The following is a 27,256-nucleotide window of genomic DNA, read 5'->3' as shown; positions in this document are numbered from 1 at the left end:
GCAATCCTTCTGATTAGCAATTATGGGGCTATCACGAGGACTCGGTCCAACTGGACTAAATTTTCCATGAGAGTTGCATTTATCTGAAGCTCTTTTGAGCTGTCTCTTTGATTGATCTCTATTTTGGTTTTCCACTATGATTCTAGGGAAATAGAAGTATGCCTACTGTAGAAACATCCTAGAAGGCCAAATACGCAGCGGCCCTACGTACTCCACGGCAAGTCACAGTCATTACTGATCACAAAGCAACAAAGAAAAGTATGGTATTCGGGGTCTGCTTCTGTAAGGCTCGCTGTCAGAATATGTACTTGCGTATAGCGTTCGTTTCGCGATGTTTCCCTGGTCTAAGATCCCGACCAGTGAATGGATCAAGTCCAAGTACAAAATCCCGCCCCAGTTTCATATCACGAATGCGAAAGGTATGGTATTTATAGAAATGCATCTAAATATAAACAGTATGAGCCAGCTCACACCACTATCCATGAGGCTCCAGTGCCATCACCACAAGACTTAATTGTGCAGATGCACTCAAAATGTATTTACAGTGCTCCTTAAATACGCCCAAATTTCTCCCTGAGAAACCTTTTAATTCCCAAGCTCACTGATAACATAGGAAAAAGGGAAGGAGATTAGAAACCCCAAATGCTAAACTCCTGAATCGCCCCCAACCCCAAAAGTGACCATGATATGTGCTACTATTCCGTCGAGGATTCCCTGCCTGAAGCTTTGCACTTCCCCTGCGCAACATGGATATTTCGTGCAGTCGTGCGTGTAAACACCGCACCGCAGATTGGGCACTCGGCTTTGGCAACAACGCCTGACTTTTCTCGCTGGTGACGGAGGAGGTTACTGAACGTTGAGAACTCGCGACCGTTGCAGCCGTGATCCCAGCATTGTGGTCGCGGCCGTGAACTGACTACTCGGACTGGATCTGAATCTGATGTTGCTGCTGAATTGGATGGAGAGTATATTGGTTCTGGGGAGACCATTGGTCGTGGTTGAGAGCTGGTAGATGCGGGCTGGGATCTGTTGGTTTGGTTTGCAGTTAGTACATGTTTTTCTTTTTCTTTAAATGATTGACTACTTACGGGATTGATGGTGGCTCAGCAAAATAGTAGGCCGGTTGGTTCATCATAAAAGGTGGGCTCCTAACGACGTTAATGACCTGATTACTGAGTGCCCTAGAACTTCATAGGCAGTCCATTGGACTTACGTAGTCATGAGAGGCTGCTGGGTCAAGAGAGGCGTATTTGAGGGAGATGCGGACTGGAAAGGACGTGCCATAGGGGGGCTTAACCGACAATGTCAGCCTTTTCTACAATGACACGAGGGAATGTGGCTTACCTTCGAGGTTGGCTCTGACGAGCAGCACTGCCTGGTGCTGTTAGATAAGACACCGGTACTTGCTGGGGATAACTAGGTAGCGGAGCACTTGAATGACTAGGATATCCAACTGGGTAGCCTGGTGAAGAGTAGGATGATTGCGAAGATGCAAATGGCGGATTCATGTGTTCATGTGGCGCTTGCAAAGGCTGATAAGGGCGATTTGCCCAAGCATAGTCTGGAAGAGTCAGCAAGCGTATTTCCAACCAGAAGTAGGCAATGCTCATACGGTGAGGATGCTGCATTGGGCTAGCAAAATAGGCGTCCGATACTACTGACATGGAGTAGGATGAGATGCCAAGGCTGCTGCAAGTGGGATGCCCTAGTCAGCACCGAATCCGCGGCGGCCGAAATCTGACTTACGGGGTATTGCTCAAGGTAATCTGCCCTTCAGCAGGGTCCAGGCTCTCAAGAGAGGACCGGGTAATTGGCCTATGTTGGTCATTCAAGACAACCTGCTTGCGAGGCTGATTCGGGCTGGAATTCAGCGTTAACGTGGAGTGCTGAGGGGGTACCGGGAGTCCAAACTCTTGTGTTGATTGCGAATTGTTTATAGAGATATGATTCTGATCAGACCACGTAGCGGCAGAGCTGGGAAGACTCTGCGAAAAGTCTGGCGATTCAACTGATTCGACCAATGAAGACAGGGACCCAACTTCGGGCTCTCTGGCTGGAAATTCTGACAGATCGGGGTGATTTCTGTGAGAAGATGATTCCTGTGAGCCGAACGCTCCAGGGAACATTAGGAACTATATAGGTCATAGACCTAGAAGAGATTGCAAGCAGTAGGGGGCGGGGGCCGGGAATGGGTATAAGGGGAAAAGTGGCACTCGCATAAGAATCAACATACAGCTGTCCAGAATCCCGTTAATATGGCAGAAGCCTTTTAGTTTCTGACTCCCATGGGCCACATCTCGGGCGTACTGAGGTTTTTAAAGGCGCTTATAAGACTCATCCTCCCCGCAACCCTTTCTTGATCCGAGGCCGTAGGTTTGGCCTCCAGGAAAACAGTTTCTAGAATATCTGTTGCCCTGACCCTGACTGAAACGCACTTGTGTTAGTTACCCGTTGACAACAGTTGGAGGTGTGATATCATTGGCCCCGTGATCAATAAAAGAAAAACTCTCGATGAGGTGGGCCGATGAGAACTATCACGAGCGAATTCGTGGACTTTTGGACCCCACAGATGACGGGACCCTAGCCAGGGCCTATGTGGGAATAGGATTCGGGAGGATTACGACTGGGGCCTTGATTCTAATGGAGCTTGGTCTGGGCGTAAATTCTACCCCCATTGTACTAAATAGTGAACGGGGGGCCAAGTTGGGCCCTTGGGGGCCATACGCTTGTACCATGGCTGGCAATTCTCGAAATTTCTCATTTTAAGCTGTATCTTCTGCCTTGCTACCTGTATACTCGCTTGGAGACACTGAAACGCCGTCTCCGGCCCGACGGTGCTTGACAATGTGGTCCCCTATCAAGTTTGGCCCCCACGAACACGCGGTTAGGAAGAGATTTCACTTTTCCGTACCTAACAACCAATCTTAGGTGGAGCTGACATTGCCCTAATTCGAATGCATTAGGTTTCTTCTTTTCACTCCATTACACAGAAAGGGTGGTCCGATCTAGGCAAATGGTGTCCAGAGGAATGTAGATCCCGGGGACAATACATAAGACGTTTTTCGGCCCCAGACGACCCAGTCGATGCCCCTGTCAAAATAGGTAGTCCGCAGGCACCAAACTGTCCTAGCTTTCGAAATTAGCGTTGTTATAGGTCTTATGTGACCGATGACCCGTTTAAGCGGGGCCCACTCGTAGTGTCGTGTGGCTGTAAAAAAAGGTGGAGCTGAAATAGCCAAGAGCTATTTGAAATATCTCAACAGGACAGGATCTCTCATAGCCATCTGAAGTAATCCGGTCATTTAGCGCTGTGGCAATTTCTCAGTTCCCGTAGCCATGGGGTATTGAAGCCAATTGCAGCAGTTCGGGAGTTGTAAGATCGCCTCTCTCCACAGGGGTCCGGGATCCGCACTTATCAAGAAATCGCTATCTGCGTGGGAGATCATTGCGAGTCTATGCACCTAATGTAGTATGATAGATTAGGGTAATGTTGATGCTAATTCTCTACCTCGTGGGAGACCCACATAAATCAGGGCTATTCTCCTACTACCCAATGCTAGAAATTGCTACGGTTAATTTGACAGGCCGTCAGACCTTTGAACCATGGTCATTTCAACTCATTTGATTGTGGTTTCCTTTGCCCTACCTCGGACTTCACTTCGTTTACCCCTGTAAACTTTTGCAGTAACGACCTAGATTGTATCCAGTGTGTCCTGCCAGTGACATATACGCCCTGATGTTTCATTGGGCCTACCTGTAGAGGAAATAGTCGGTCTGGCCCAGTTGTGGTAGCATCGAGCAAGATTGGCGAACCCATCAAACAAGATTTGACACATGGGCGAATTGTTGAAACAATGTCAAGACAAGGGGGAAGAAATTGGCTTTGGGGCCAATACTATCGGGATCATACGCCGAGATTGTTACAATCTGGTCCCGCTGTTTTGGGATTTCCAGGAGAAGGGGCAACAGAAGAGCACTGCCATAGGCTCTAGACTCCAGGCTCTAGGCTGGCTCTTCTGGGGAAGGTATGTTGGCTGAAGGCTGATCTCCAGGGAACAACACGCAGGAATTGCCCACATGTTCCCTGTTGATCATATTCATGGATCAGCAGAGGGACCATTTCAACTCACCACCTGCATATCAAGGAGGATGAACCTTGGTTGATTGTTTTGCCTGGTAGATTGCGTGGAACTAACAATTGTCCCTCTCTAAGTCGAATTCTGAAGAGAATGGCAATGGTAAATATTCGGTAAAAGCTCCAAAATCTCAGTTATTTGCTTTGTTGTGAACCTGTGGTTGGCAGTGTGGCAGACGAGAATCAGAAAACATGTCAGAACAGGTCAATGAGGTTCAAATCTGCATGCCGCTATTTCCCCATTGTCTACCAGACAATTTACAAGACTTTGTTTATGAAACTGATTAATCAGTAGTTGAAGTGGGAATTGCTGAAGCCAGTATGTACATCACGTGACAGATATCACCTGATCCGATCTTCTCTGCGTCTGGTTCATCACCAACACCAACCCACGTCCGTCGTCCCCACATTCTGCTAGCTCTCTGGTGACTTGACAATTCATCAAAGTGAAATAATCCCTGGCTTGCAGTTCACATATTCACCATGAAGCTCGTCCGGTACGCGATCCCACTTTTCATGCGCGAGCACCAGCTCCGCCAGGCGCATCACCTTCGTTCACTCCAGCTGACGTATATTTTTCTTTCTAGCTTTTTAATGAAATGTGCCAATGAAACGGTCACCGTTGAGCTCAAGAATGGTTAGTCCCCCGCGCAATTCTTGTGCATTTAAAACCTTCGAATTCACCGAAGTCGCCATTCCACCCAAGAAAAAACCAAGACCCGTCTTTCCTAACTTGAATATGCAATGCAGGCACAATCCTTCATGGTACTATCATGTCCGTCTCCCCGCAGATGAACACCTCTCTCCGCACCGTCAAGATGACCCCTAAGGGCCGTGACCCTATCTCGCTCGACACAATCAACATTCGCGGCTCGACAATCCGCTACTACATCCTACCCGACAGCTTGCCCCTCGACACCCTACTCGTGGATGATGCGCCTAAGCCTAAGAACAAGGCGCGCAAGGAGACAGACCGTGGTCGCGGCCGTGGTGGACCGCGAGGCGGCAGGGGCCGTGGAGGTGGCCGTGGTCGCGGCCGCGGGCGTGGTTTCTAGACATTTTTTCTGTTTTCTTGAGAGGACAATCCGGCGTTTGTTTATGTCTTCGGAATTCGGTTTCAACATGCATGATCACGGGATATCTTTTATCCTATTTTTCCATTACCCAGGGGTTCCGACTTGAATGGCGATAAACTGAGACAAAGCAATTGAATCGGTGTTATTTTCCCTACCATCTGGAGTGCCACATTTCTCGATCTCATGAGGTTCATTTTTGGGCCTCTGGCGAGGTATTGACGCGGACCAGCCTGTCAATTTACTGCGGGAGCATCTGAGAGAGTACATCTCCAATCTGGCCCATGTGTGTCCCATTTGCTTATTGGCCTCTCTGTATCTGTAAAGCGGGTGGATGACCTGCCAAACATTGATATCGCAAAGATTAATCCGATCTACACTGGAGCAATTTCCAAAACAGGTCATGCCTGCACCTTGAGTAGATCAAAGTTTCCACTAGTAAACATCAGACCAGCCAGTCTCGTAGTTTGCCACTGCAACGGCCTAGTGACTCCCATTTGCATATGTCACTCACCGGCGGACTACACCCACCCTGGAACTCCGGGGATTGACAAACCCATGTCCAAATTTAGCACTCTAACCTGTGACCAGGCTTGCTGACCGGACGAGTCGGGCTTCATTATCCTTGCACTTGCATGCCGGAAAAAACGGTCTCGGGAATCATATATATTGCTTTTTCCCGCGCCTCTTGGCCCACAGTGTATGACACCGTCATATATAGTTCGAGTCATATCACAATGTGCATCCAATGGGCAAAGCAATAGGCTCCACATGGGTACTATCACTTGGGCTGTCGGGACCGCTGTTCTTTCTCGACAAGTCATCATCGAGTATGTTTAGCAAACAAGGACATGGGTGCATTGTGCATCTGCATCTCAAAAGCTAGTATGCTAGGTGTGTGTCGCCAAGGAGCAAGGTAGTACGTGGACTGTATATGCACTAACAGCCAGTTAAGCCTTCCGAAAGGAGCCGAACCCTATTACGATCATCAGCTAAGGCTAGAAGGCTAATGGGTTCATGGTTGACTGCTACTATAGATTAGTTGTCGAGGCGTGACCCCTGTACACACTTCCCAGCCTCGCTATTCATGGCAGCCTGATGATCTTGACTACGTGTCTGTTGCGATTGAATATCGAGGCCTTATTTTGAGTCATCTGAACCAAGAAGGCGTCGGCTAGAGCTTCTTGTGACGACCCCATGCCAAGTTTGATAGTGGTTGGGATCAGCAATTCGGCACCCTTTGAGGCAATAGTAGACGTAAAGTACGATACCATACCATTTCCATGAGGGCCAAGGCTGTAAAAAACAAGAATGGTCTGTATCTTAACATTTATTTAGTATCGAAACAAATCCACCTGCACAAATTGCATAGCTTGGGTAGCAATTCCCGTGAAGTCCAATGTTGAACTGTGATGACCTGTATACTGTACATGCCGGTATATGAAGCTAACTGCTCGTCTTTGTATTGGACGGCTTACTTGTTCTGATACCATATATTGACTTTGAGTAATTAATTTGTTTTGATTGCAGATCAGCTACTGTAATTGATAATAAGCGTACCTAGGTACCCACAAAACAACGAAGCTGAGACAGTCAGTTTCATTTACTCAATGTGGTAATTGCTCGACAACGTCTCCACGGCTCATGTCGGACTAACTGTGAGCTTCTTCACTGGGATATCCGCAACCCTATCAAGAGCCTTAGTCAGGGCACACGTAAAAGCGCCACCGCCGATCTCAATAGTAACACTACTGTAAGGGCAGTTCCAGCGCCCCCATACATTAGCTTTGATGCTAAAAGTTAGCAGTTAGTTTTTAACTTTCATGGAGCGTCGCTCGCCCGGCGACTTCGGCCGTGAATCTCATCTTGCCGTTTGGGGGCCAAGAAGTATGATTCCGGGCCGATCGAATCGCATGTCAGATGGGCAAGCCTTGTCTGAGAATGGCAGGTCTGCTGACGCTGACGGTGGAGCAGGGGGATATCTCCTATCGCTTGAGATCAACAATTGTATATATCCGTTTTGTTAGGGCACCGTGTAAATCTGCTTGGACCACTGCTTACAGCCCAAGAAAGCTTTTAGAGTTTCTCGTAGTGTCTAAAGAACAAATTCGGGGGATATCAAAATGATACGAGCATTCCATGCAGCATCACAATAACTTACTCGAAGCAGCTATGCTCTTTTGTGCCTTCCGTACCAGACGTGGTCTCGATTTAAATATACGCAACTTCATACATTGCTTTTCTAACTTATGCCTCTAGTGTGGTAGCAATCCCGTGTGGTCCAACGGGCTTTTCAGTTGTTAATAATTCAGGGCTCATGCTCTATACAGTATTTTCAGACAATATTCCAATGCCCTTTAAATGCGCGTAAAATATTCAATCCACGAAGCCTTTGTAGCTCATTACAAGTCCATAATGATGAAAGTAACAAATGGTATCTCTTTTTCACCAGAACTTTTATGCCCAATATTTTCCCATTGTTGCACAAACTATAAGCCATCATCTCTCCATATCCTCACAATAACCAACTTCTCCCACCCAGCCTGCATCCCACTCGATCCCACCGACTCAGCCTGCCACCCATCCCACCCACGAATCCGCTCCTTAACAACATCAGGGTTATTTTGCTTGCAAAGCAAAACATATGCCACACCATGCGTCGACAAAACCCCAGGAATAGCATCAAGCAACCGATCCGTAGTCTCCATACCATCAGCACCACCAGCATAAGTTAACGACAAAAAGTAAGAATCATTATCAAACTTGGCAGAGCGAGACATAGCCGCCGTAGCAGCAGGATCATTATCGACAGCACAGGGCAAACGAGGCAAATCCTCCGTGGGAACATAAGGCGGATTGAAAAGCAGAACATCAACGCTCCCAGGACGTAGAGGCGCACACAGGTCAGCCGTTAAGGAAGAAATATGAACAGTGCGGGAATTCGGCTGCTGCTCCGCCTTGATGGCATTCGTTACCGTCTCCCGCGTTGCGAGACACGCATTTCGATTCACGTCCGTTCCTAGCGTGAGGATATCGCGTCGGCCGAAGATCTTTTCGGATTGTGCGGCTGCGAAGCCGAGGACTACGCCTGAGCCTGTGCCTACTTCAACCACTAATGGTGATGTATGCTTGGTTTTGTCGAATCGTTCAATGAGCCATTTTGATTCGGATGCTGATGACAATGTGTCTAGGAAGAGATACGAGTCCTCGGATGGCTCGTAGATTGTGTCGAAGGATACATGAGAAGTATCCGGTGTTGGAAGCATGGTGTATATGTTCAATCTTTCGTTGTTCAGGAATTTCAAATCATGTATCAATTCTTGGGGTTTCAATGACGCTGGTGGGGTGTCGGAATGATATCGTGAAAAATGCTGCGATGTTGGCTCAGGACTGCGCTGTTCACACTAACAACGTAAGTCTCATTGTATTTGCCCTGGAATATACAACCCAGAAATCATCAACGAAGTAAGAAAGAAAAACGAAGCCCAAAAAAGAACCCGAGTCATCCCGACCCGCTGATTCGCGCGTCCCGCACGCCGCCTTTGACAGAAAACCCCAGGAAATTATGTCATTCGATTTCAACATCGAACTTCTCTCCAGTGTTCAACATGCGCGTCGCTCAGCGTTTACTCATGGCCACGCCGGCCTCGATCGGCTCGAAATCCAGTCTCAGCGAGGCTCTTGCGCTGCTCCCGCCGCTGCAGCTGTACCGTCGCATCCTGCGCGTTCATCGCAAGCTCGACCCGGAGATGCGCGTGTTGGGCGATTCTTATGTTAAGAATGAATTCCGCGCGCACAGGACTGTGGAAAACCCGCTGCATATTGTATGTTTGTTCCTGCTTGTGTTGGGGTGGTTATATCTGGTGGAAGTGACCGGGGTGCGAGGCGGAGCTGCGGAGAGACCGGTTATTAAGGCTAGAGCTGTTGCTGACATTTACGTTGATAGATCGGATTCTTGACTGAGTGGCAGCTGTATGCGCAAAAGCTGGAGGGTGATCAATGGGCTGGGGAAAAGCTGGACAAGTCCAAGTTGGATAAGATGAGTGGTATGTTGTTGTTCCTTTCTGCGGGTCCTTCAAGCGAATGCTAAAGATATATTCTGTTGCAGACCAGCAACTTGGACAGTTGCTCGAGTTGATGCAGGCTATTCGCAGTGATGAGGGAGAGAACAAATGAGTTGATCATCTACCCTGCGAGACGGAACACCTCCGGGGATTCTGAATTGATCCACAATAAACTTCAGAGAATGAAAGTTCTTGGTTGTCACATTTGAGGAAACTTGTGGCAGTTGATGCATGTCTGGTAAGGCTCTGCTGAGAGGTGCAGGCATCTCTCATGTTCCCATCAGCATAACATACTTTAGAAAGCGAACAGACGAGGTCGTGGGACCTCATTGGATGTAAGATATTAAAGGCAAACCATGTGATAAGCGTTTATTATAGCCTCGTTTCAATTTAGATCCGGCGTGCTATCCTACTCTCCTTGGATATATGTAGAGACATGGTATACATTTGGTTCCTAATCCCAGGCCGAACGTTAAATTGGCATTTCATATCGGCTCAGCGGGATTTAAAGTAGTTCGCAAAGTCAGAAGCCGGATGTAAATATCCCATGGTACCAAACCCTCTTCCATCAAGCTGTCTGTACACCTTACATAGATTAGACAACCTTCCAAATCGGTGTTTGACATGTTTGTACGGGAACCACAAATTCCCGAGGTCTCTCGCATCTCACTTGCAAAACTTATACAATCAATTCAAGATATTAGATATGGCGCATTTTTGGAGGATGTGGATGCCTACAAGTAATACATTGAAGATGGCAAGGCTGAGATAAGCAGTTCGCCTGCTTACGAGAAGGTAAGTCAGGATTGTGCTACCTCACCAATAAATAGGTCATCAATAATATGTCAATTATAGAATGAGAGAGGCGAAATCAATATGTACATTGGCGAGCACTCTTGCCGGGTTCCTGAATGCCCTAAAAGAAGTCATTTGAAGCAATCCGCTCACGAGAGTCACACACCAACAAACCATAGTTCTTCTATGATCTAATAGGCACCCTTCGTCACTATGCCACGTTACACGGCCTGGTTGTGGCTAGGGCAGCCAGACCGGGCGGCTTAGACATGTCCGAAAAGATGGAGGTCATTGGTAAGTAATGGGGATAAAACACTTCAAGTTGAATTTATGTTGATGGAATTCCACAGACCCTGCCTCCGCCTGTCTCCGAGCCCGAGCCTAGCCTAAGCCTAAGCCTAATCCCAGGCCTAAGCCCAGGGCAAAGTCTCAACCCAAGGCTGAGCCCACTAATCCCCCCGCTGGACCCCAGTATCTCGCCGAATACCGTGTGCGATTAAATGCACAGGGGGAGGCAACAGAGACCAAAGAACACGATGAAAACCAACTAAAAAAAACATCAGATTTCAGTGGAGCGCGCCCTCCAAACGACAAGCTGAGTCATCAGTCGAAAGTGCGGAGGCCGGCCTCGAATGCCGGGGTATATAAAAACCTCAATTCTGAGGAAGAGCCCGACATAAAACCGATTCGTTCCTTCTCCCCAGAGTTCACTGAGGATCCAATCTAAGTACAAACTTCCCAATCGCCCAACATGCCCGCCCTCCTGGAAGACCCCTCAACCCGCAATCCCCCACCACATGCGCACATCACAGCAGCGCCCACTTTGACAGTGCGGCACACTACTCTCCCAAAGGACAACAATGCCCCAATGACCCTTTACCCTATTACGGGAGGCGCGCAATCCCTCCCGCAAGATCTTGTTCGCTTCCTGCACCAGGAGTTCAGCGCGGAGATTCTCCGTGGTGGCACTTATCCCATGGAAGAGCCTCTGCCGCTGCAGCAATTTGCTGATTACTGGTTTGGAACTTTTGCCGTGCTTGCGATTATGGATGATGTTAATGGTGGGGAGGGGCTTGCAGAGGGGAGGGATTGGGAGAGTGCTTGTCTGGGCACTTTTTATATTAAGCCTAATTATCCTGGTATGTCTTTCTATTCTACTGTTTATCGGGCTTTCTATGTTCTATTGCTAATTAAAATGTCACAGGACGTTGCTCTCATATCTGTAATGCTGGCTTCATTACTACATCCGCGGCACGCGGCAAAGGTGTCGGCTACGCCATGGGAGAAGCCTATCTAGATTTTGCACCCAGACTGGTACGACTTAACCCCAATATCACTCAGCTCAGCTGTGAGATCAACGAACAGCTGTTGTATAATGCATACATGGTTATGCACACCTTGAAACTTTGGCTAATCTTACAAATTAGGGCTATACATACTCTGTCTTCAACCTAGTCTTCGCAAACAACCCAGCTTCGATCCGCATCTGGGAGAGACTTGGCTTCAGCGTGATTGGCCGCGTACCCAAAGCTGCACGACTTGAGAATAGCAAGGAATTAGTCGATGCGTTGATTTTTGGACGGGAGTTAGGGAACTAGAGTGATAGTCTCGGCTTTCATTTTCTGAATATTGTCGTCTTTTTCTTTGAAGATATTGTCATATTCTGTATGTAATTCGGTTGTAAATATGCTTTGAGATTCGTTATATAGAAAGAATACTATGTTTAGACATTATACAAAAACACGATCGGAACCAAGACCACAACTTTAAATATTAATCCAAGTCCAACCAAAATACCATCCACTAAACGGAGATAAACTACAAGTAATATTTTTCACATATAGTAAAGAGGCAAAATGGAACAAGAGGTAATAAAATAAAATAAATAATAATCAATAACAGATCAAGAAACCGGAACAAAAGTAGAATGAACCCAACGCTCAAACCATACCATGCAAACAATAGGGATATCACGCAAAACCGGGCTTTCAAGATGATGGAGTGGTCCTCCGCCTCAGTTGAAGTAGGCCGGTATACATATAGATGTAAACCAACCGAATCAAATACGGAGGAGGGGTGTAATGCACAAGTGAAGAAGATGAGATAACTTAGACAGGGTAGAATTGAAGATGTTAGGATGAGCGGGATGGAGCTTGTGTGGAAGTTGAGGGAGGGAGACGGAGATGGAGAGAGATAGGTGTGAAAGAGAGGTACTATAGGGGGTGAAATATAGTACATAGTACATGCCGACAGAGCAATACTAATTACGTAGATTAACGCCACGGAGGACGAGTATCCACCTTTTGAGCCGCTGGCTTGTGATCTGCCCGCGTTGGAAGCGGGAGAAGACTAACACGCCTGTTAGTTGAATGGCCCAGTGATGTGCCTGGCCGAGAGGCTTTGCTAGGTGTCTCAGATACATCCGGAGCATGTGAGACGCTCCGGCTGAAAGCTGAGCTCACGCCTGCGTAGCTCTGGCGACTGCGGGGTGTGTTTGACATCCCCGACTGTCGGCGCAGTCGGCTGTATGGTGGCGGATCGAGGAGTGATGATCGCGCTGGGCTAGGGGAGGAAATATTCCGTGAGGGACTTCGATCACCGAGCCGGCTGGAGACGCGACTCGTCGATCTATAAGCGCCCGGTGCTGGAGACGCAGATGTCTCTCGACGGAATGGACTGGGGAATGGGATGGCCGATGCGGGTCGAGGCGTGCGAGATATCGGGGCGGATGATTTGCGGTATGAAGTATATCCAGTATCTAAATCGTTCGTATTTGTGCTCCCGTTCCAACGAGGACGGTTGGGATTTGTAGATGGCGCCACTGGTGTGCGAGAAGTGTAGCGGGAAGCCGGAGTTGGCGTAAAGAGACTTGTGGATCTCCTCGATGGAGTGGGGGATGTAAGGCCGGATGGTTGGGGGATGCTCGACTTCCGGCTTGTGTAGTTCGCTGTGGACTGCGGCAAGCCAGAATATCGCCGGGTCTTTGGCAGGGCTGACCGAGTTGTGGTACTTCCAGCTAAGCTCTCGCGACGGCTTGAACCACCCAAGGGTGTTGAGGTGCCCTTGTAGCTGGGGCCAGTTATGATAACCGACGACGCGGGCGAGCTTCCTGGCGTGTCAATGGCACTGCCTGTGAGCGGACTGTCCATGGTCAAGATGCTAGAAATTGAGTCTCGAAGCTGCTGACCCTTGACAATATGTACGTCCTCAAGAGAAGTGTCCATGACTTTGGTACTAGCCTTGAGAGCATCCATCCGCGATGTCATATCAGACAACAATCGTAGGATTTCGCCATTGACAGTCAACCTGTCATTGACACCCTTTTGGATGATGGAAACCACACGCTCAATCGCCGGCACATAGTGCATCTTCTTCGCCTCGTAGTTCTCAATGCGCTTCTGCAAGGTGACCGGGTTGTTAAGCTGCAAGCCGCTCTCCAGTCCTTCTTGCAGTTTGCCAATGCTGCGTTCCACAGATTCAAACATCTTCTGTGCCTGACTTCCAGCATTGCGGAAAACTAGAATCCACTTATCCTCTCCCAGTTCCTTCCGCAGAGCTTCCGCATCTGTCTCAAGAACCTTATAACTCTTTTCTAACCTGTTCCGCCGGTCCTCAACCTCCTCGCACGCACTCGGGAAAATAGCCTCGGCCCGTGCCTGAAACATGGACAGTCGCATGGGCAAAAAGTCCAACGATGCACGTAGCGGCTGCATGCGCGCAAAGATAGCCATCAGATTCGAGTGGCTCGTATCATCCTGTGGTGTTTTGATAACAGGAGTGCCAGAAGCCGATGCCAGAAGAGGACCAATACTCAGGCGTTGAGAAGCCGCGCGACTCTTGGTAGGAGACTCTTCCACGATCGTCTCCAACTCGTTGATATCAAGACCGCAAGTCGTCTCGCCCGTATCCATCAACGCCTGGTGACGCTTTTCTTCCATCTCGAAGATCAATCCGCTAAGATTATCAATTTCCATACCCACATCACCGAGGACATTCGACCAAAGCTCTTCCCACTCCATCGCCAACTCAACTTGCTCTTTCACACCTCTGAGCTTATTCTTGATCTGTTTCCAATTTTCCAGGATACTCTCCATCTGGCTGACGATCGTCGTCAAATTCTCCGCGTCGACATTCGCAATATCCTCTCGCAGCTGAACATTCTCAATGGCTCGCACATACACATTAACCAAGCACTCGAACCGGGTAATGGCCTTATCAACCCCATCAAGACCCTCCCGACCACCAGCAGCAGCCCACTCAACGTCATCCTCAGAATCCAAACCACTAAGCACATCCGAAGCCTTCTTGATCCAAATCTGAATCTGCTCTGCAGCCCCATTCAAAGCCCTCACAGCCGAAAGAGCCGTAGCAATCTTCGTAATACTCGCCTCAAGCGAATCCGGCTGCGGGAGAGGAATGGACGTCAGCTGCGAGAGCTGATTGCTAAAGGAAGCACGGGAGAAAGAGTATATGGAGTCCGCGCGCTGTAGACCCATGGGATTGAAATAGGACTGGGAATTGGAAGACGAGCGTGAATGGGTATAAGCAGGCGGGGAATCCTTCGGCGGAGGATCAGGCGCGCTCTGCGCATCCTGATTTTCCTTACGGGCGGTATCGTCGACGTATTTCTGGAAGTCAGTGCGATCGTCTTGAATGGGATTGCTGGGTAGGAGGGCTGGTTCTGGTTGTGCGCGCACCGGCGCGGGAGCTGGCTCTGCAACAGACATGTAGACTGGTGGACTGGCGCAGTCGGTTGTCGGGGCGGGCTCGTCCTGGTTCTGGTTCTGGTCCTGGTCCTGGTCAGGGCCGTCCTCGAATGCTTCGGTTGAGGCGCGTTCGTCCTGTCTGTGTGCGTCTGCGATTTCTTGGAGGATATCTTGGTGGGGGAGCTCGAGGTGGTTTGAGGCGGTACGCCGCGGGGGATCGTGAAATTGGCCGGGTGAGGTTCCTGAACCGTTCCACGCTTGGCCCCTCCGCTCGACTTTGATAGACAAGTCCTGGTTCCGACTGTCCAGCTCCTTCAGGTGCTCTTCTGGGATTCGACCGACAGCATTTGGGTTCTTGGATTGCGAGGGTGACTTGTTACTGCCATCCAGCAGTTTGACGCGGGCTGCAAGAGCCGGGGAGAGTCGGCGAAGGATTGATTGCCGGGGACCACTATTTGGCTCGACTGGGGAGCTTTCGTCTTCGTTATTGCTGCTTCCTAGACTCCACAGGGATGACTTGGATTTTAGGCGGCGGAGGGTGGAGGTGCCGGTGTCATTTGGAGAGACGGAGAGCGCGGGGGTGAGCGACGGGGGAGAAGCGGAGGTTATGGACGCGTTGGAAGGGTGCGCGATTTCGGTCGCAGAAGTTGGACTGTCGGCTGTGGCATGCATGGAGACAAGGCCCTTGGGGGTGGAAGAGCAAAAGGACCGAAAAATGCGATCCAGACAGGGATAGCTGGAATGTTTCGTCTCTCGGCAAAGCTGAAGTGTAACCCCCTTCTATTGTTCAGAGGTAGAAATGTCAGGAACAAGCTACATAAGGTCAGTCTGTATATTCCAGTTTGAATGTGAAGATATTGGGCAGCAACCGTTGAGAGAGGGATGAAGTGGCCTGTCTACCTTCAGCCCCGTATATTTACTATGGGGCCCGTTGTACCTCCTCGGTATGTGAGGGACGATGAAATCATGTCTTGTATTTCTTTCTTATTTGTTTCACTTAGATGCTTCTCTTTCTAATTGAAATCTCTGCAATCTGGAAATTATTTGAACGTTAACTCTTCCCACGAGTTTGTCCATAAAGCTCAGGAGTACACGTCAATTTCATATGATGTTCAACGTCTGTGCAGATCAACGAGGCCGACCTACCTCTCTACATGTACACTGGCACAGATAACGTTATCCACAATTAAGGCATATATGCGTCTATGGAATTAAAATCCAAATTATGAGTACAATGAATGTAATTCCGAAAAAGACTAGAATTCAAAATATGAGACGGGCAGAACAGTCGGCGACAATTCAGGGGGTATCGTATCAAATGCCCAAAGAGAAAAGGAAAGAACCGAGATGCAAACATGGACTTCAAATCCAACAATCCTCAAATCAACCCAGCACTCGGGGGCCGTCCTGGGTTGGCCGCCTGCCAATCTCGCACCAACTCCTCGCGAACAGTCTTACACCAGGCCAGCAGTGCACTGTCAAATTGCTTCCAGGCCTCGGCACCACTGTTCTGTACAACCCCCATCACATCAACATCTAAACGCAGCTCCCACCGGAGCTCTGCAGCTTTCACCCAGAACCGAAGATTGTCAGCCTGCCGGTATGGCTTGGCAATGTCCTGATGGTATGCCTTGATCTCGCCGAATTGGCGTTTGGACTTCTTGATCGCGAGGTTGTGTAACTGGACCAGTGCACGCCCATCGCGGAATTGGTCCAGGAATGGGGTCGGCAGGGATTCACTGGGCGTCTCTTCAACGGGTGTCCAGGTAGGCAAGGAGTCTCCACCGGGCATCAGACTGCGCAGGAAAGACTCCTCCCGTGGACGCTCTCGGCCTCTCCAGTCGCCAGCTGCCCAATCCCAATTTTGCCGTTCTTGAGCCTCGAGGTCTTCCAGGGCTTTCTCACGTACGAGCATGGTGCGCACACCGGAGATCCACCCCTGAATCCGCTCGCGCTCTTCTTCGCGGAGACCACTGGCGAAATGCCGGGCAGCCCAGCGCTTCAGAACTTCCAGCACATCAAAGAGCTCCTTGCGTATCTCGCGCTCGCTTTTTATTGAAGCTAGACGTTCTGGGTGTTCATGGGCAGTGTAGTAGATCTTCGCGGCCCGAATAGCATTCGTCACATCATCCAGGATGCACATGCCCTGTGCCTCCTCTTTGTTCTTCGGAGTAGGAACCTCTCCAGGTTCCTCCATATGGTTTTCGGGGACATCCCCTGGAGAAAGACTGTTCCGGATTGGCTCACGGGGAGGAGGCTCAGCGCCATTCTCGATGGCCTCGATATTAGTCTCCGCCTTATCCAATGCAAGCATCAATTGCCGGCGCAAAGAAATCAAATCCGGCGGAGGGGGAATATGATGCGTTTTGATGCTGTACGTGCTAACGGTAGGCGGCAGCATCACCTCGGCGTCCTCGTCTTCATCCTCCAATTCACCCTCGGCGGGGTCTGCCATATCCGTAGGGCTGGATACCAAATCATCCATGTGTCGTTGATTAGGGGTGATCAACACCCGCGGCACACTATCCTTGCCTTTCTTCTTGTCCTTGTCCCATTCACGGCCCCGACCACCCTTCCCATCCAATAGACCTGTCCGAGCGAAATAATATTGTAGGTGGGCGATGCTGCCGAGGCTCATAACGCTGTCGCGGTGGCGGGCCGAGTCCGCGAACTCGGCTCCCAATGCACGGATGTACCCATGGCGGCGGGACGAGGTCGACACGGACGATCTGGCATCTGCGGAGGTGGCGGATGAGGTGGAGCGGGAAGACTCGGAGGAGAATGTGCGGTCTGGGGAGGAATATGATGAGATGGCAGGTGTAGCTGGGACTGAAGGCGAGGGTGAAGAAGCCCGTACAGCAGCCGGGAAGGCCTCGGTGTCCATTGACTGTCGTGGCTCGTCCATTGGGATATGCTGTGGGTTCGGGTTCAGGTTGGAATGTTGGATCGGGGTCGCGGCGTGGTCCCTGGGAATGTTCGTGACTTTGACATGTGGCGGATTGTATGCGACCAAGTCAATGCTTCCGAGGTTGAGCGGGCTATACAAGCAAATTAATGAAAGGACGGAGGTTTAATGAACATGTAGGATCGACGGACGAGAATCTCTTTTTGGTCAAAAGGGGGGCTCTCGACTAACCGGGGCTAGTAGGGGGTTGCGGGTCAACGGCCGCCCACAAAGAGATGTATTCTTTGATTAAGGATGTATGTCATATCAACCCCCTTTATTTTGGAGCTGCAACCTCTCTAACGACAAGCGAGACAAGAGAGAAAAGATGGAGAAATAAGAACTCCTATGTTGCTGGATTGCCTAGTTAGGCTTAGCTGCCCCGCGTTCCATGGTTGACTTCTATGCTTATCGGAAGTATGAACAAGTATGAAGTTGACTTTATATACAAATGAGAGGAGAACGCTATGGTATAAGTATAACAGACCCCAACGCCGTTTTGATGAACTCAGTTCTTCGCATCAAAGATATCCTTCCGGTCCCACCCAGTGGGTTTGATGTTCTCGATGCCTTTCGTAGGGTGGTCACGCGCCGGATCGTAGTACTCGGTCTGGTACGGGTTGGGATCGAGAGCCTGATTGAGGTTGCCCAGTGTGTGGTTGACCTCGCGGTGCTTGGCCTCATCCGCACGGACATACATCAACAAGTCCCGCATCTTCCGTTGACCCTCTGGCATCTGCCAGTACTGAACAGCAATCTCAGGTGCATTGAGATCTTTCCACTCTGGAAGCTTGTTGGATTCGAGTTCCTCAATTGCACGGGTGTATGTGATAACGGCTTCCTCCTCGAGGTATCCCACGAATCGGTGACAGATACGGGGGGAGACCAGGTAGGCGAGGAAGAAGCCGTTGAAGAAGACTCCCTGGGCTCCGAGGACCATCAGGCGCATGAACCAGCCGGGTTCGGCCAGCTTAAGGAATGTGAGAAGGTGCATGCGTTCGTTGAAGGCTTCTTCGAGTAAGGTCTCGATCCTATTGCCATTGCGAGTCAGTTGCAGATCTCTCCATCGTGGATACGTGGACATGTCACATACCATCCATTATCTCTCTTCATCTTGCGCAGACTGCGCAAATGTCGCAGCATTCCACCCACCATTCCCGGAACTCCTGCCACACTTTCCAAGAAGATGAACCGCGTGAGCCACTTCGCTTCTGTCATCTTGAAGCTAGCAGGGAGTTCCTCGCCCGCCTTGGGGTGTCTATAACCTGTGGCAAAGTCCATGCCCCATCGGAAGACACGGACGGTGCCAAGGGCAACCCAATCGGACCAATTTGAGGCTTCACGGTGTGCGATATGGATATCTTTCATCTGGGCTTCGGTATAGCTGGCATAGGGTTAGCTCCTGCCCGAGCGGGGATGAAGCGGGTTACTCACACTGGGTGTACCCATGCTGATTGCACTTCCTTCACGTTGGAGGATTTGGGCGGAGGGAAGAATTCCTTGATCTGATTTTGGGGCGTAGACGAGATCAGACGTTTGGTGTGATTGAGAGATCTGGTTCGCAAGGACGAGCTTAAAGTTGTGACTGCAATGCCCGAGCAGGTCTGAGCAGCCAAATGCAGGTACTGCGGTCGTACTGCAGCCCGCAAGGGGGCCGAAGTCATTAGTGAATTCATGTTATGGTTGAGGTAAGTGGATAGTAGTATACTATGGAAGTAGGTGTAAGAGAACAGGAGTGCCTTAAATATCTACATAAACCCTGGAACCAAAACAGGAACCCGATCTATCACGAGAAAAACTCAGCCTTTGACGGGTTCTTGACGGGACCCTGGCGGGACCTCCGATCTCTAAGGATGAGAACCTGCAAGTTCAACGATGACAATCCGTTTAGCTCATTGGCTCCACTATGTACATCCCCACATATCCTTATGCACCCTTCATGAGCCTCTTGTCCCAGTCGGTTTGCAAGGTTATCTAACTATCAATCTACCTGAACAAAAACTAAATTCACCAGGCTTCCCATTATCCCTAGAGAATATTTCGATTTTCGCTGTTTACTGTCTATTTCCCGAAGCAGAGCGAATTTGCGCAGGTGACTTCGGGATGGACCGGGCTAGAATGAGTCAGCTCTGCCCTGAGCCTCTCGCCCCTTCACAGTCACCGATCCCGAGAAAATATCATTTTCAAAGCCCGATTCAAACCCGAGTTCGTTTGAGGTCATTTCTGGATCTCCTATTTTCTCACCGGGGCCAGATACGATAGGAGTTGACGTCCCGGTTCCTGCCGATACATCTATATTCTATTCTCTCCTATATCACTCGTTCAATATCTATGTCTACAGTCCTATACATGTACCCCAATCCTAACTTGAACCCAGCGTGTGAGACGACACTACCTCAACCATAAATAGCAGGAGGTAACAAAGGTATAAACTCAAATGACTGCAGCACCTGGACTGAACATTGTTATTATGACCATCCTACTATGAATGATTACTATAAATGATCTTGGAAAGCTATCAAAAACAAGATCTAGCTCTCCGAATCAAACATAGACTCCCCCGTCCTCATAACAGCAAAGTGATCCTCGTCATCCCGGACGTCCATGTCTCGCTTCTCAAGTTTCACTACATGAGCCATACGGGGCCCCTTGCCGATTTGCTGGAAGAACTTTTTCATGATCTCATCGCTGCCCTGGGCCTCGCCTTCGACCTATATAAAACCGGTTGAGTCAGCCAACAATCCCGACTGGGAACGTAGCAGTACCTATGAAGTAGATACTCACCCGTCCGCAAGTAGTGTTTCTGACCCAGCCCTTAAGACCATAGCTGGTAGCGCATTTCTGGGTGAAGTCTCTGTAGTTTGTTCATGGTGGCCACGGTCAGTCACTTCGATGGCGATGATGTCATCGGCTGGGTTGAGGTATTCTTACCGGAAGCCGACGCCTGTTATTTATGTTAGTGATGATTGAGTGGGATATGAGAGCTGTTTCGTAGCGGGGATATGAAGGGACTTGCCTTGCACGGCGCCGTGGACTTTGAAGGCAACCTGAAGTAGATACAGTATCAACATGCGGGGACACTTAACTTCAGCTGTCATGTAGCCGGCAAAAGATGCTCGTGGCAACTGGATCTATTAGGGTAGATCATAGATGTGGTACTTACTCTTTGGGTTGACATTGTGGATAGAGAGTAAGATGAAGGGTTGGGTTGAAGAATCAACGAGCTGATGTGGGTGACAAAACGAACAGTTTGAGTTTAGCGGCTACATACATATACAGCCAAGACGAATCCTATGCTTCTTTCCATGCCTCTCAGACTAATATTTAGAAGTACATGTTTTTCTAAAACGCACAAAATTACCCCGGATTTTAAGCTAACGTTAAATCACCTTGTATACTGTACTTGAACCACTCGACGTGATATAGCGGGCGCTAATTGGATCCGCATGGATCGACGTGGACATACTTGTGGCGATTACACGTAGGGAAAGACAAATAAATACAATATCAGTAAGTTATTTAGCATATAATATTTAAGCTCGCCCTCACAATAGCTTAGCTATCACTCCGACAATGACTGCCGCTTTAGCCGATATAAATATGGAATCCCCGATCCAAATGAGTCATCGCCTTCGTACGAAGCCCCAGTCCAAAAATTGAACAGCTCTTCTATTATCACACAATCGACGTCAAACACACATCTAGATAGCTTGGTATAAGTATTATTGAATCATTATAAATCCGCCGGTAGCTAGTGAATCCAAGAGCCAGAAAGACGGGTAAGCATCAGATTAGGAATAGAACACGCCCTGTGGACGGCCCCGCATGTCATTCCTATGCGTCAGAGCCCTGGAAAAGCTATAATATCTCCAGTAAGCCCATTGCATTCTTCTTTCTCTTCAAGTTGCATATTATCCTACCATAATGGACAAAATTACCTCTTTCGAGCTTCCCAAGGTACGCGACAGCTCCAATTCTCAATTTTGCCTTCGTTAACACAAGTTAAGTGGATTACAAAACATAAGAGTGCTTCTCTAGTGTTAGCCGGCAGTGCGACTCCGGCTTTGTCAATTCAGGATCTAATCCAGCTCTCCTCGGACAAGCAGACAACTTCCAGCAACTTGTCTGTTGAGACCTTGAAACTGAATCTGGGTCCAGGAAATGGAAGTGAGAATCTCCGCCAGCAGATCGCCGGGCTGTACGACGAGAAGATCACTGCAGACAACATTTTAGCTACCAATGGAGCATCAGGGGCCAACTCGCTTGTGTTCCAAAGCTTGCTGGAGCCCGGAGATCATGTCATCGCCATGTATCCCTCCTATACACCTCTTCTGGCTATTCCGAAAGCCAAAGTTGGCAAGGATATCTCATATTGGTCTCCCGATTTGAACAATCAAGGCCAGAGTGACCTTCAGCAATTGAAAGACATGATCAAACCTACTACAAAAATGATTGTCCTCAACAACCCTAACAACCCCCTAGGAACCATCCTGAACCTCGAAATGCAGCACGCAATCGTGGCTCTGGCCCGTGAACATGGGATTATCCTTGTAGTTGATGAGATCTTCCGCCCACTATTCCATGACTCGACAAACCCGCCATCCTTCCTGGAGCTCTCCGAAGAGAATGACAACATCATCGTCACTAGCTCTGTGAGCAAGGCTTGGGGCCTATCCGGTACTCGAGTAGGCTGGATCGCCACGAAAAGCGCCAAAATCCTCTCACAATGCTTCAACCTGGGGCTCTACACGATCATGGCCATTGGCACAATTGATGATGCCATTGCTGCGGAGGCTCTGAGTGATCGATGCCGACCTCAGATCCTGGCGAAGCATCTAGAATTGGCCCGGAAGAATCTCGTCCTCCTTGAAAGTTTTGTGAACAAGCACGAGGGTGTTTCGTGGATCAAGCCGAGCTCGGGGGCGACGGCTTTCGTACGCTTCTCCTCCACTGGAGTGCCCGTGGACGATGTTGAGTTCTGTCTGAGACTGAAAGAGCGCAAGGGCGTTCTGTTAGCTCCTGGAAGTCTTTGCTTTGGTTTGCCAGCTGCTCAAGATTTCCGTGGATTCGTTCGGATGCATATCACAGGTCCGCCGGAGAAAATGCAAGCAGGGCTGGAAGCCATTGGTGAATTTTTGGGCTGAGAAGAAATGATGTTCCAAATAGACTAGGGCTATGTAAAAGCCTAGGAATTACTTAGTCTTTGCCAACAGATCCAACACCTGAAGCCATGTTGGATATCCGAGTAAAGCAAATTCTGTAGAACACATCAATTGTTTTGGTATTTTCCCTCACCCAACAGCCCCTATCTAACCAAGGCGTATATACAGGATGTTTATAAGAAGTTTTGCTCTACGTCTTGTGAATGGCGTAGGAGTCGCCATAATAGCCAATTGTATAGAAATCCGCCTCTTCATGTACCTCTCTTCCTTCACCATTGTATGTATGTTTCTTTCCATGCCGCTCAATTTATTTTGAGAATTACATATTGCTCTAAAGCTCACCAAATTACCCCCGATTTCAAGTTAACCACCCTGGTATACTTGAATCATTCGATGTGATATTGGCGGGCGCTGATTGTATCCACATGGATCTACGGGGACTTAGTGATTACATGTACTTAAAAAAAAGCCAGGCTAAGATGAATAATTAAACATCAGTTACTATTTGACATGGTATATTCACATAGCTCAATACCTGTAGTGGCCACCTCACCAAGTGGCGGTACCTCGGCCCCTGAGTAAACACCAGAATTTCAACCATCTCCGACTTCGACTTCTCCAAACCCGCGCCGGCCATGCCAGTGTTATAAGATGCCCTCTCTTTTCGCATGGCTCCGGCGGGTATACTCGCTGGACACCCTAGACACTCGCTTTACCTCCTCCGCAACACCTGCCCACGACACGCGACCTTCATCCAAAGATGCCCGCGCCAACGCAATCGCCCAGGGCGCGCCGCCATCACTCTGGCGCACGCCGGAGTTCTTCGTTTACTACATTTTCTTCATCACGCTCGTTCCATTGATGTTCAAGACCGTCATTGATGCCTCGAAGGGTTAGTGGACCACACAAATCGCTGGACGTGTTGGAATACTTACCGGTACGGACACATCACAGAAAGCAACCCGATCTACCCCAAATACTCTGATCTCTTGTCACCAGGCTGGATCCCTGGCCGTCTGGTCGTAAGTGCTTACATCGAGCGGATAATCGTCGACAAGCACAAAACTGATCTCACGCCCGCAGGACAACTCCGATTCGCAATATGCAAGCTTTCGCGACAACATCCCTCCTCTTCTCCTCCTCCTGATCCTCCATCCTCTTGTCCGCCGAGTCTACCAGTCATATAAGAACCACTCGAAGGTTGAAACAAAACCATCGAGCAACTCCGTGGTTGGTGCGGGCGAGGTGCAACTTGAACAGCGAATGCGCTTCGACTTTTGGTTCGGACTGGTGTTCATCACAGCGCTCCACGGAGTGTCCGCTCTCAAAGTGCTGTCGATCTTGTATATCAACTACCGAATCGGCAAGGATGTTCCCCATTCCTATGTCCCTGCGGCGACTTGGACTTTCAACCTTTTCATCTTGTTTGCCAATGAGTTATGCGGTGGATACCCCCTCGAGCGGATAGTGACGCTGTTTGCACCGGGGTCTGGCCAATATGGAGAAAGCACTAGCATGTTGGTCCAATGGGCCCAGCATGTGGACAACCTTGGAGGGCTCATGCCGCGGTGGGAGGTCCTCTTCAAAGTGACTGTGTTGCGCCTCATCAGCTTCAATATGGATAACTATTGGAGTGTCGACTACCCCGCGGCAAGTCCAATCGAAGTGAGTGCTTAATCGTACCTATCCTCGAACTGACAGCCCAACTGACCGAATTCCACAAGAAGAAGCAACTCGACCCAGCGTCCCTCTCTGACCGTGAAAGAGTCAACATCCCTGCAGAACCAGCGGCTTTCACCCTACGCAATTACATTGCGTATATTCTCTACTCACCATTGTACCTAGCCGGTCCAATCCTGACATTCAACGACTACGTCTCCCAGCAGCGCTACAAACCAGCATCAGTAACTCGCAGCCGCACCACACTCTACGGCATCCGCTTCGGCTTCACCCTCCTCTGCATGGAACTAATCCTCCACTACATCTACGCAGTAGCAATCTCCAAATCCAATCCGGACTGGTCTGTCTTTACCCCAGGCCAGCTGAGCATGCTAGCCTTCTTCAACCTCCACATCATCTGGCTCAAGCTCCTCATCCCCTGGCGCTTCTTCCGACTCTGGGCCCTAGTGGACGGCATCGACCCCCCAGAGAACATGGTCCGCTGCATGTCAAACAACTACTCTGCCTTCGCCTTCTGGCGCGGCTGGCACCGCTCCTACAACCGCTGGATCGTCCGCTACATCTACATACCCCTCGGCGGCGGCGGCGGTGGACGACGACCAGCCGGAGGTCCCAAACCCACCTCACCACCCAAGTCCAATTTCATGAACAAGTTCCTGCAAATCCGCAACTTCCTCATGGTCTTCACTTTCGTCGCCCTGTGGCACGATATCAACCTCCGTCTTCTTATGTGGGGGTGGTTGGTTACACTCTTCGTTTTACCAGAAGTCCTCGGTGGCATGCTATTCCCTGCACACCGCTGGCGCTCCCGTCCGACTGCCTACCGTGTTCTCTGTGGTATTGGATCCGTTGGAAATGTTCTCATGATGATGATTGCGAATCTGGTGGGCTTTGCGCTTGGTTTGGATGGTTTGAAGGATCTCCTTGCTGGTTTGACTGGCTCATACTCCGGTCTTGCTTATTTGATTTCCTGCTGCGTTGTTTTGTTTGTCGGTGTGCAGGTCATGTTTGAGGTTCGCGAGGATGAGCTTCGTGCTGGTATTAATTTGAAATGTTGATCCCATCGGCGGGATTTTTTTTGCATACAAGGTCATATAACTGTATACAGTGGCATTCATGAAGTATTGGGTAGTCTTTATACGAAATTTAGGAGCCTCGAACCGAATATACTGTTTTATGCATTGTTTTCCCCCGCCTCTCTTTTCACCTCATGTTCATTTTTTGAGTGTTTACAAGTAGAGTATTGATTCTCTCTCACCGACGAAACTATAGAAGTGCCACTTCCTCCTCTTTGACTCTTATTCTTTTCCCACCTTCTTATCTCTTGACTTCAGAGCATTCGTCATGTTGCCTGAAGTTTTTGTTGCACCCTTCCTTGTCGTCCTTGGGGCTTCACATATGATATCTACACTGGCATGAAAGACTTCGGTTCCCGGCATGGGTGTGTTTTGCTAATATCACTTTGTCTGTGTGCCTCATTTATGCTGCAACTAACAAGCACTATCTTCTAGTACCCCATACAAGGCAGCTGGCCAAAGAAGAGGATGGCTGAAGATGCCCTGGCAACAATTTGTCATTCCACTGAGGAAACGAGAAGGCACCAGTATGACCGAAACAATATGCCTCTCGAAGCCCTATGCGATGAGCAGATGTCGGGGAGGAGGACTTGGTGCGCTGGGCGGATGTTCCACGTGGAAACGGATCTGGCGCTTGAACCCCTACAGGTTGTATATAAAGCCCAACCCGCCCAACCCGCATTCGTCGTCACCTATGATGACGAGATACTTCTCGTCGAATTCATCGAAAGCTGTGGTGGAGGCCTCGTTTAACTCAATTCTAAGACATGGAGAAAGGTTAGCATAATGATGGCCTGGCGGCTATAGAGCCAAGTCCTGAAAACGCTGTGTACTCAACATGTAACGCCACGACCAAGAGGAGAGAGAGAGCCTCGGCCAGCTATTCGAATATGACAGCTAATCAGCTGCCGAACGCCACAAAGCAAAGCATTAAAGTGTTTATTTCGCAACACCAGGAGTCCTCAAGACGAAGAAGAGGACACGGAGCATAAAAACCATAGCAGAGGGGTTCCGTTGCTGCTCAACATAGCATTGTGAGCCGGACATAGAGCAGAGCAGGTCTCGACAGTCACTGTGGTGAGAACTGATGAGGAGGATGTCGGGGGGGGGGGGTTAGAGAAGACATGGAGAGGTGGACAGTGCATTCCATACGTTCATTGCGTTTATCATTTGTAATGCTGGTTTTATATGCCATTCGACCTACTGCATTGAGTGATTCCTCCACTCAGTCTGAATCAGTCTCTGTTTTTTAATTGCCCTTATCAAAAGCTGCTCCTCCGGTCTCTTGTGAGGGTCGTTGATATACAGCTAGCTATCAGATACCTACAGGACCTTGAGAGAAGCCTAAGATGTTTACAACTAAAAAAAGCGACTACAATACCCATCTTGATAAGAATAAGTATAATTATAGGGAATTGATACAAACTTCTCCCTCTCTCCCGTCTTTCTCCCATTAGAACAGTAGTACTTCATTTTGTGAAATAGGCTCGTTAAGGGTCTTCTCTACTTTTGAGTGACTCACTGCGTGGTCTCACAGTCACTTCCTCGTAAACGCCATACTATTGGCATGTAAAAGGATGATTCCGCTGCCTCCGTATATTATTCCTGAAGCATGAAACTC

General features: G+C 49.2%; 12 protein-coding genes across 12 annotated transcripts; 6 read left to right on the top strand and 6 right to left on the bottom strand.

The window, feature by feature from the left end:
• Positions 1 to 695: 695 nt before the first annotated feature.
• PENARI_c025G01130 (uncharacterized protein) lies at positions 696 to 2,126 on the bottom strand (the record flags this gene model as incomplete). The annotated part of the gene is made up of 6 exons (XM_022635768.1): positions 696 to 1,026; positions 1,089 to 1,148; positions 1,214 to 1,291; positions 1,345 to 1,561; positions 1,613 to 1,689; positions 1,747 to 2,126. The coding sequence occupies 6 exons, from the start codon at positions 2,124 to 2,126 to the stop codon at positions 696 to 698; spliced, it is 1,143 nt and encodes a 380-aa protein (XP_022484308.1).
• A 2,492-nt stretch (positions 2,127 to 4,618) lies between these two features.
• Positions 4,619 to 5,190, top strand: PENARI_c025G06263 (mRNA splicing protein SMD1; the record flags this gene model as incomplete). The annotated part of the gene is made up of 3 exons (XM_022635819.1): positions 4,619 to 4,632; positions 4,723 to 4,772; positions 4,886 to 5,190. 3 exons carry the CDS (start codon positions 4,619 to 4,621, stop codon positions 5,188 to 5,190), a joined length of 369 nt encoding a protein of 122 aa, XP_022484278.1.
• Positions 5,191 to 6,293: 1,103 nt separating this feature from the next.
• PENARI_c025G06340 (S-adenosylmethionine-dependent methyltransferase) lies at positions 6,294 to 8,474 on the bottom strand (the record flags this gene model as incomplete). The annotated part of the gene is made up of 3 exons (XM_022635823.1): positions 6,294 to 6,524; positions 6,866 to 7,001; positions 7,738 to 8,474. The coding sequence occupies 3 exons, from the start codon at positions 8,472 to 8,474 to the stop codon at positions 6,294 to 6,296; spliced, it is 1,104 nt and encodes a 367-aa protein (XP_022484296.1).
• A 342-nt stretch (positions 8,475 to 8,816) lies between these two features.
• On the top strand, positions 8,817 to 9,384 carry PENARI_c025G06490 (succinate dehydrogenase assembly factor 3; the record flags this gene model as incomplete). Its single annotated transcript, XM_022635826.1, has 3 exons — positions 8,817 to 9,032; positions 9,155 to 9,254; positions 9,317 to 9,384. The coding sequence occupies 3 exons, from the start codon at positions 8,817 to 8,819 to the stop codon at positions 9,382 to 9,384; spliced, it is 384 nt and encodes a 127-aa protein (XP_022484273.1).
• Positions 9,385 to 10,336: 952 nt separating this feature from the next.
• Positions 10,337 to 10,567, top strand: PENARI_c025G01089 (uncharacterized protein; the record flags this gene model as incomplete). Its single annotated transcript, XM_022635765.1, has 2 exons — positions 10,337 to 10,361; positions 10,476 to 10,567. The coding sequence occupies 2 exons, from the start codon at positions 10,337 to 10,339 to the stop codon at positions 10,565 to 10,567; spliced, it is 117 nt and encodes a 38-aa protein (XP_022484361.1).
• Positions 10,568 to 10,818: 251 nt separating this feature from the next.
• PENARI_c025G08281 (GNAT family N-acetyltransferase) lies at positions 10,819 to 11,665 on the top strand (the record flags this gene model as incomplete). Its single annotated transcript, XM_022635844.1, has 3 exons — positions 10,819 to 11,206; positions 11,272 to 11,381; positions 11,495 to 11,665. 3 exons carry the CDS (start codon positions 10,819 to 10,821, stop codon positions 11,663 to 11,665), a joined length of 669 nt encoding a protein of 222 aa, XP_022484349.1.
• Positions 11,666 to 12,340: 675 nt separating this feature from the next.
• On the bottom strand, positions 12,341 to 15,445 carry PENARI_c025G11917 (KAR9 family protein; the record flags this gene model as incomplete). Its single annotated transcript, XM_022635875.1, has 1 exon — positions 12,341 to 15,445. One exon carries the CDS (start codon positions 15,443 to 15,445, stop codon positions 12,341 to 12,343), a length of 3,105 nt encoding a protein of 1,034 aa, XP_022484359.1.
• A 706-nt stretch (positions 15,446 to 16,151) lies between these two features.
• Positions 16,152 to 17,678, bottom strand: PENARI_c025G04496 (uncharacterized protein; the record flags this gene model as incomplete). The annotated part of the gene is made up of 1 exon (XM_022635801.1): positions 16,152 to 17,678. One exon carries the CDS (start codon positions 17,676 to 17,678, stop codon positions 16,152 to 16,154), a length of 1,527 nt encoding a protein of 508 aa, XP_022484322.1.
• A 547-nt stretch (positions 17,679 to 18,225) lies between these two features.
• On the bottom strand, positions 18,226 to 19,381 carry PENARI_c025G04543 (alternative oxidase; the record flags this gene model as incomplete). Its single annotated transcript, XM_022635802.1, has 3 exons — positions 18,226 to 18,748; positions 18,811 to 19,101; positions 19,152 to 19,381. The coding sequence occupies 3 exons, from the start codon at positions 19,379 to 19,381 to the stop codon at positions 18,226 to 18,228; spliced, it is 1,044 nt and encodes a 347-aa protein (XP_022484344.1).
• An 867-nt stretch (positions 19,382 to 20,248) lies between these two features.
• PENARI_c025G10638 (uncharacterized protein) lies at positions 20,249 to 20,895 on the bottom strand (the record flags this gene model as incomplete). Its single annotated transcript, XM_022635864.1, has 4 exons — positions 20,249 to 20,428; positions 20,502 to 20,569; positions 20,649 to 20,661; positions 20,881 to 20,895. The coding sequence occupies 4 exons, from the start codon at positions 20,893 to 20,895 to the stop codon at positions 20,249 to 20,251; spliced, it is 276 nt and encodes a 91-aa protein (XP_022484320.1).
• Positions 20,896 to 21,641: 746 nt separating this feature from the next.
• Positions 21,642 to 22,861, top strand: PENARI_c025G09886 (uncharacterized protein; the record flags this gene model as incomplete). Its single annotated transcript, XM_022635856.1, has 2 exons — positions 21,642 to 21,674; positions 21,725 to 22,861. 2 exons carry the CDS (start codon positions 21,642 to 21,644, stop codon positions 22,859 to 22,861), a joined length of 1,170 nt encoding a protein of 389 aa, XP_022484310.1.
• Positions 22,862 to 23,530: 669 nt separating this feature from the next.
• On the top strand, positions 23,531 to 26,388 carry PENARI_c025G06273 (putative glycerol:H+ symporter (Gup1); the record flags this gene model as incomplete). Its single annotated transcript, XM_022635820.1, has 5 exons — positions 23,531 to 23,771; positions 23,834 to 23,901; positions 23,963 to 24,544; positions 24,604 to 25,572; positions 26,071 to 26,388. The coding sequence occupies 5 exons, from the start codon at positions 23,531 to 23,533 to the stop codon at positions 26,386 to 26,388; spliced, it is 2,178 nt and encodes a 725-aa protein (XP_022484336.1).
• Positions 26,389 to 27,256: the final 868 nt, after the last annotated feature.

The sequence above is a fragment of the Penicillium arizonense genome, assembly GCF_001773325.1.
Source record: "Penicillium arizonense strain CBS 141311 chromosome Unknown PENARI_contig025, whole genome shotgun sequence".
Lineage (NCBI taxonomy): Eukaryota > Fungi > Ascomycota > Eurotiomycetes > Eurotiales > Aspergillaceae > Penicillium > Penicillium arizonense.
This window is presented reverse-complemented; position numbering and strand designations above follow the sequence as displayed.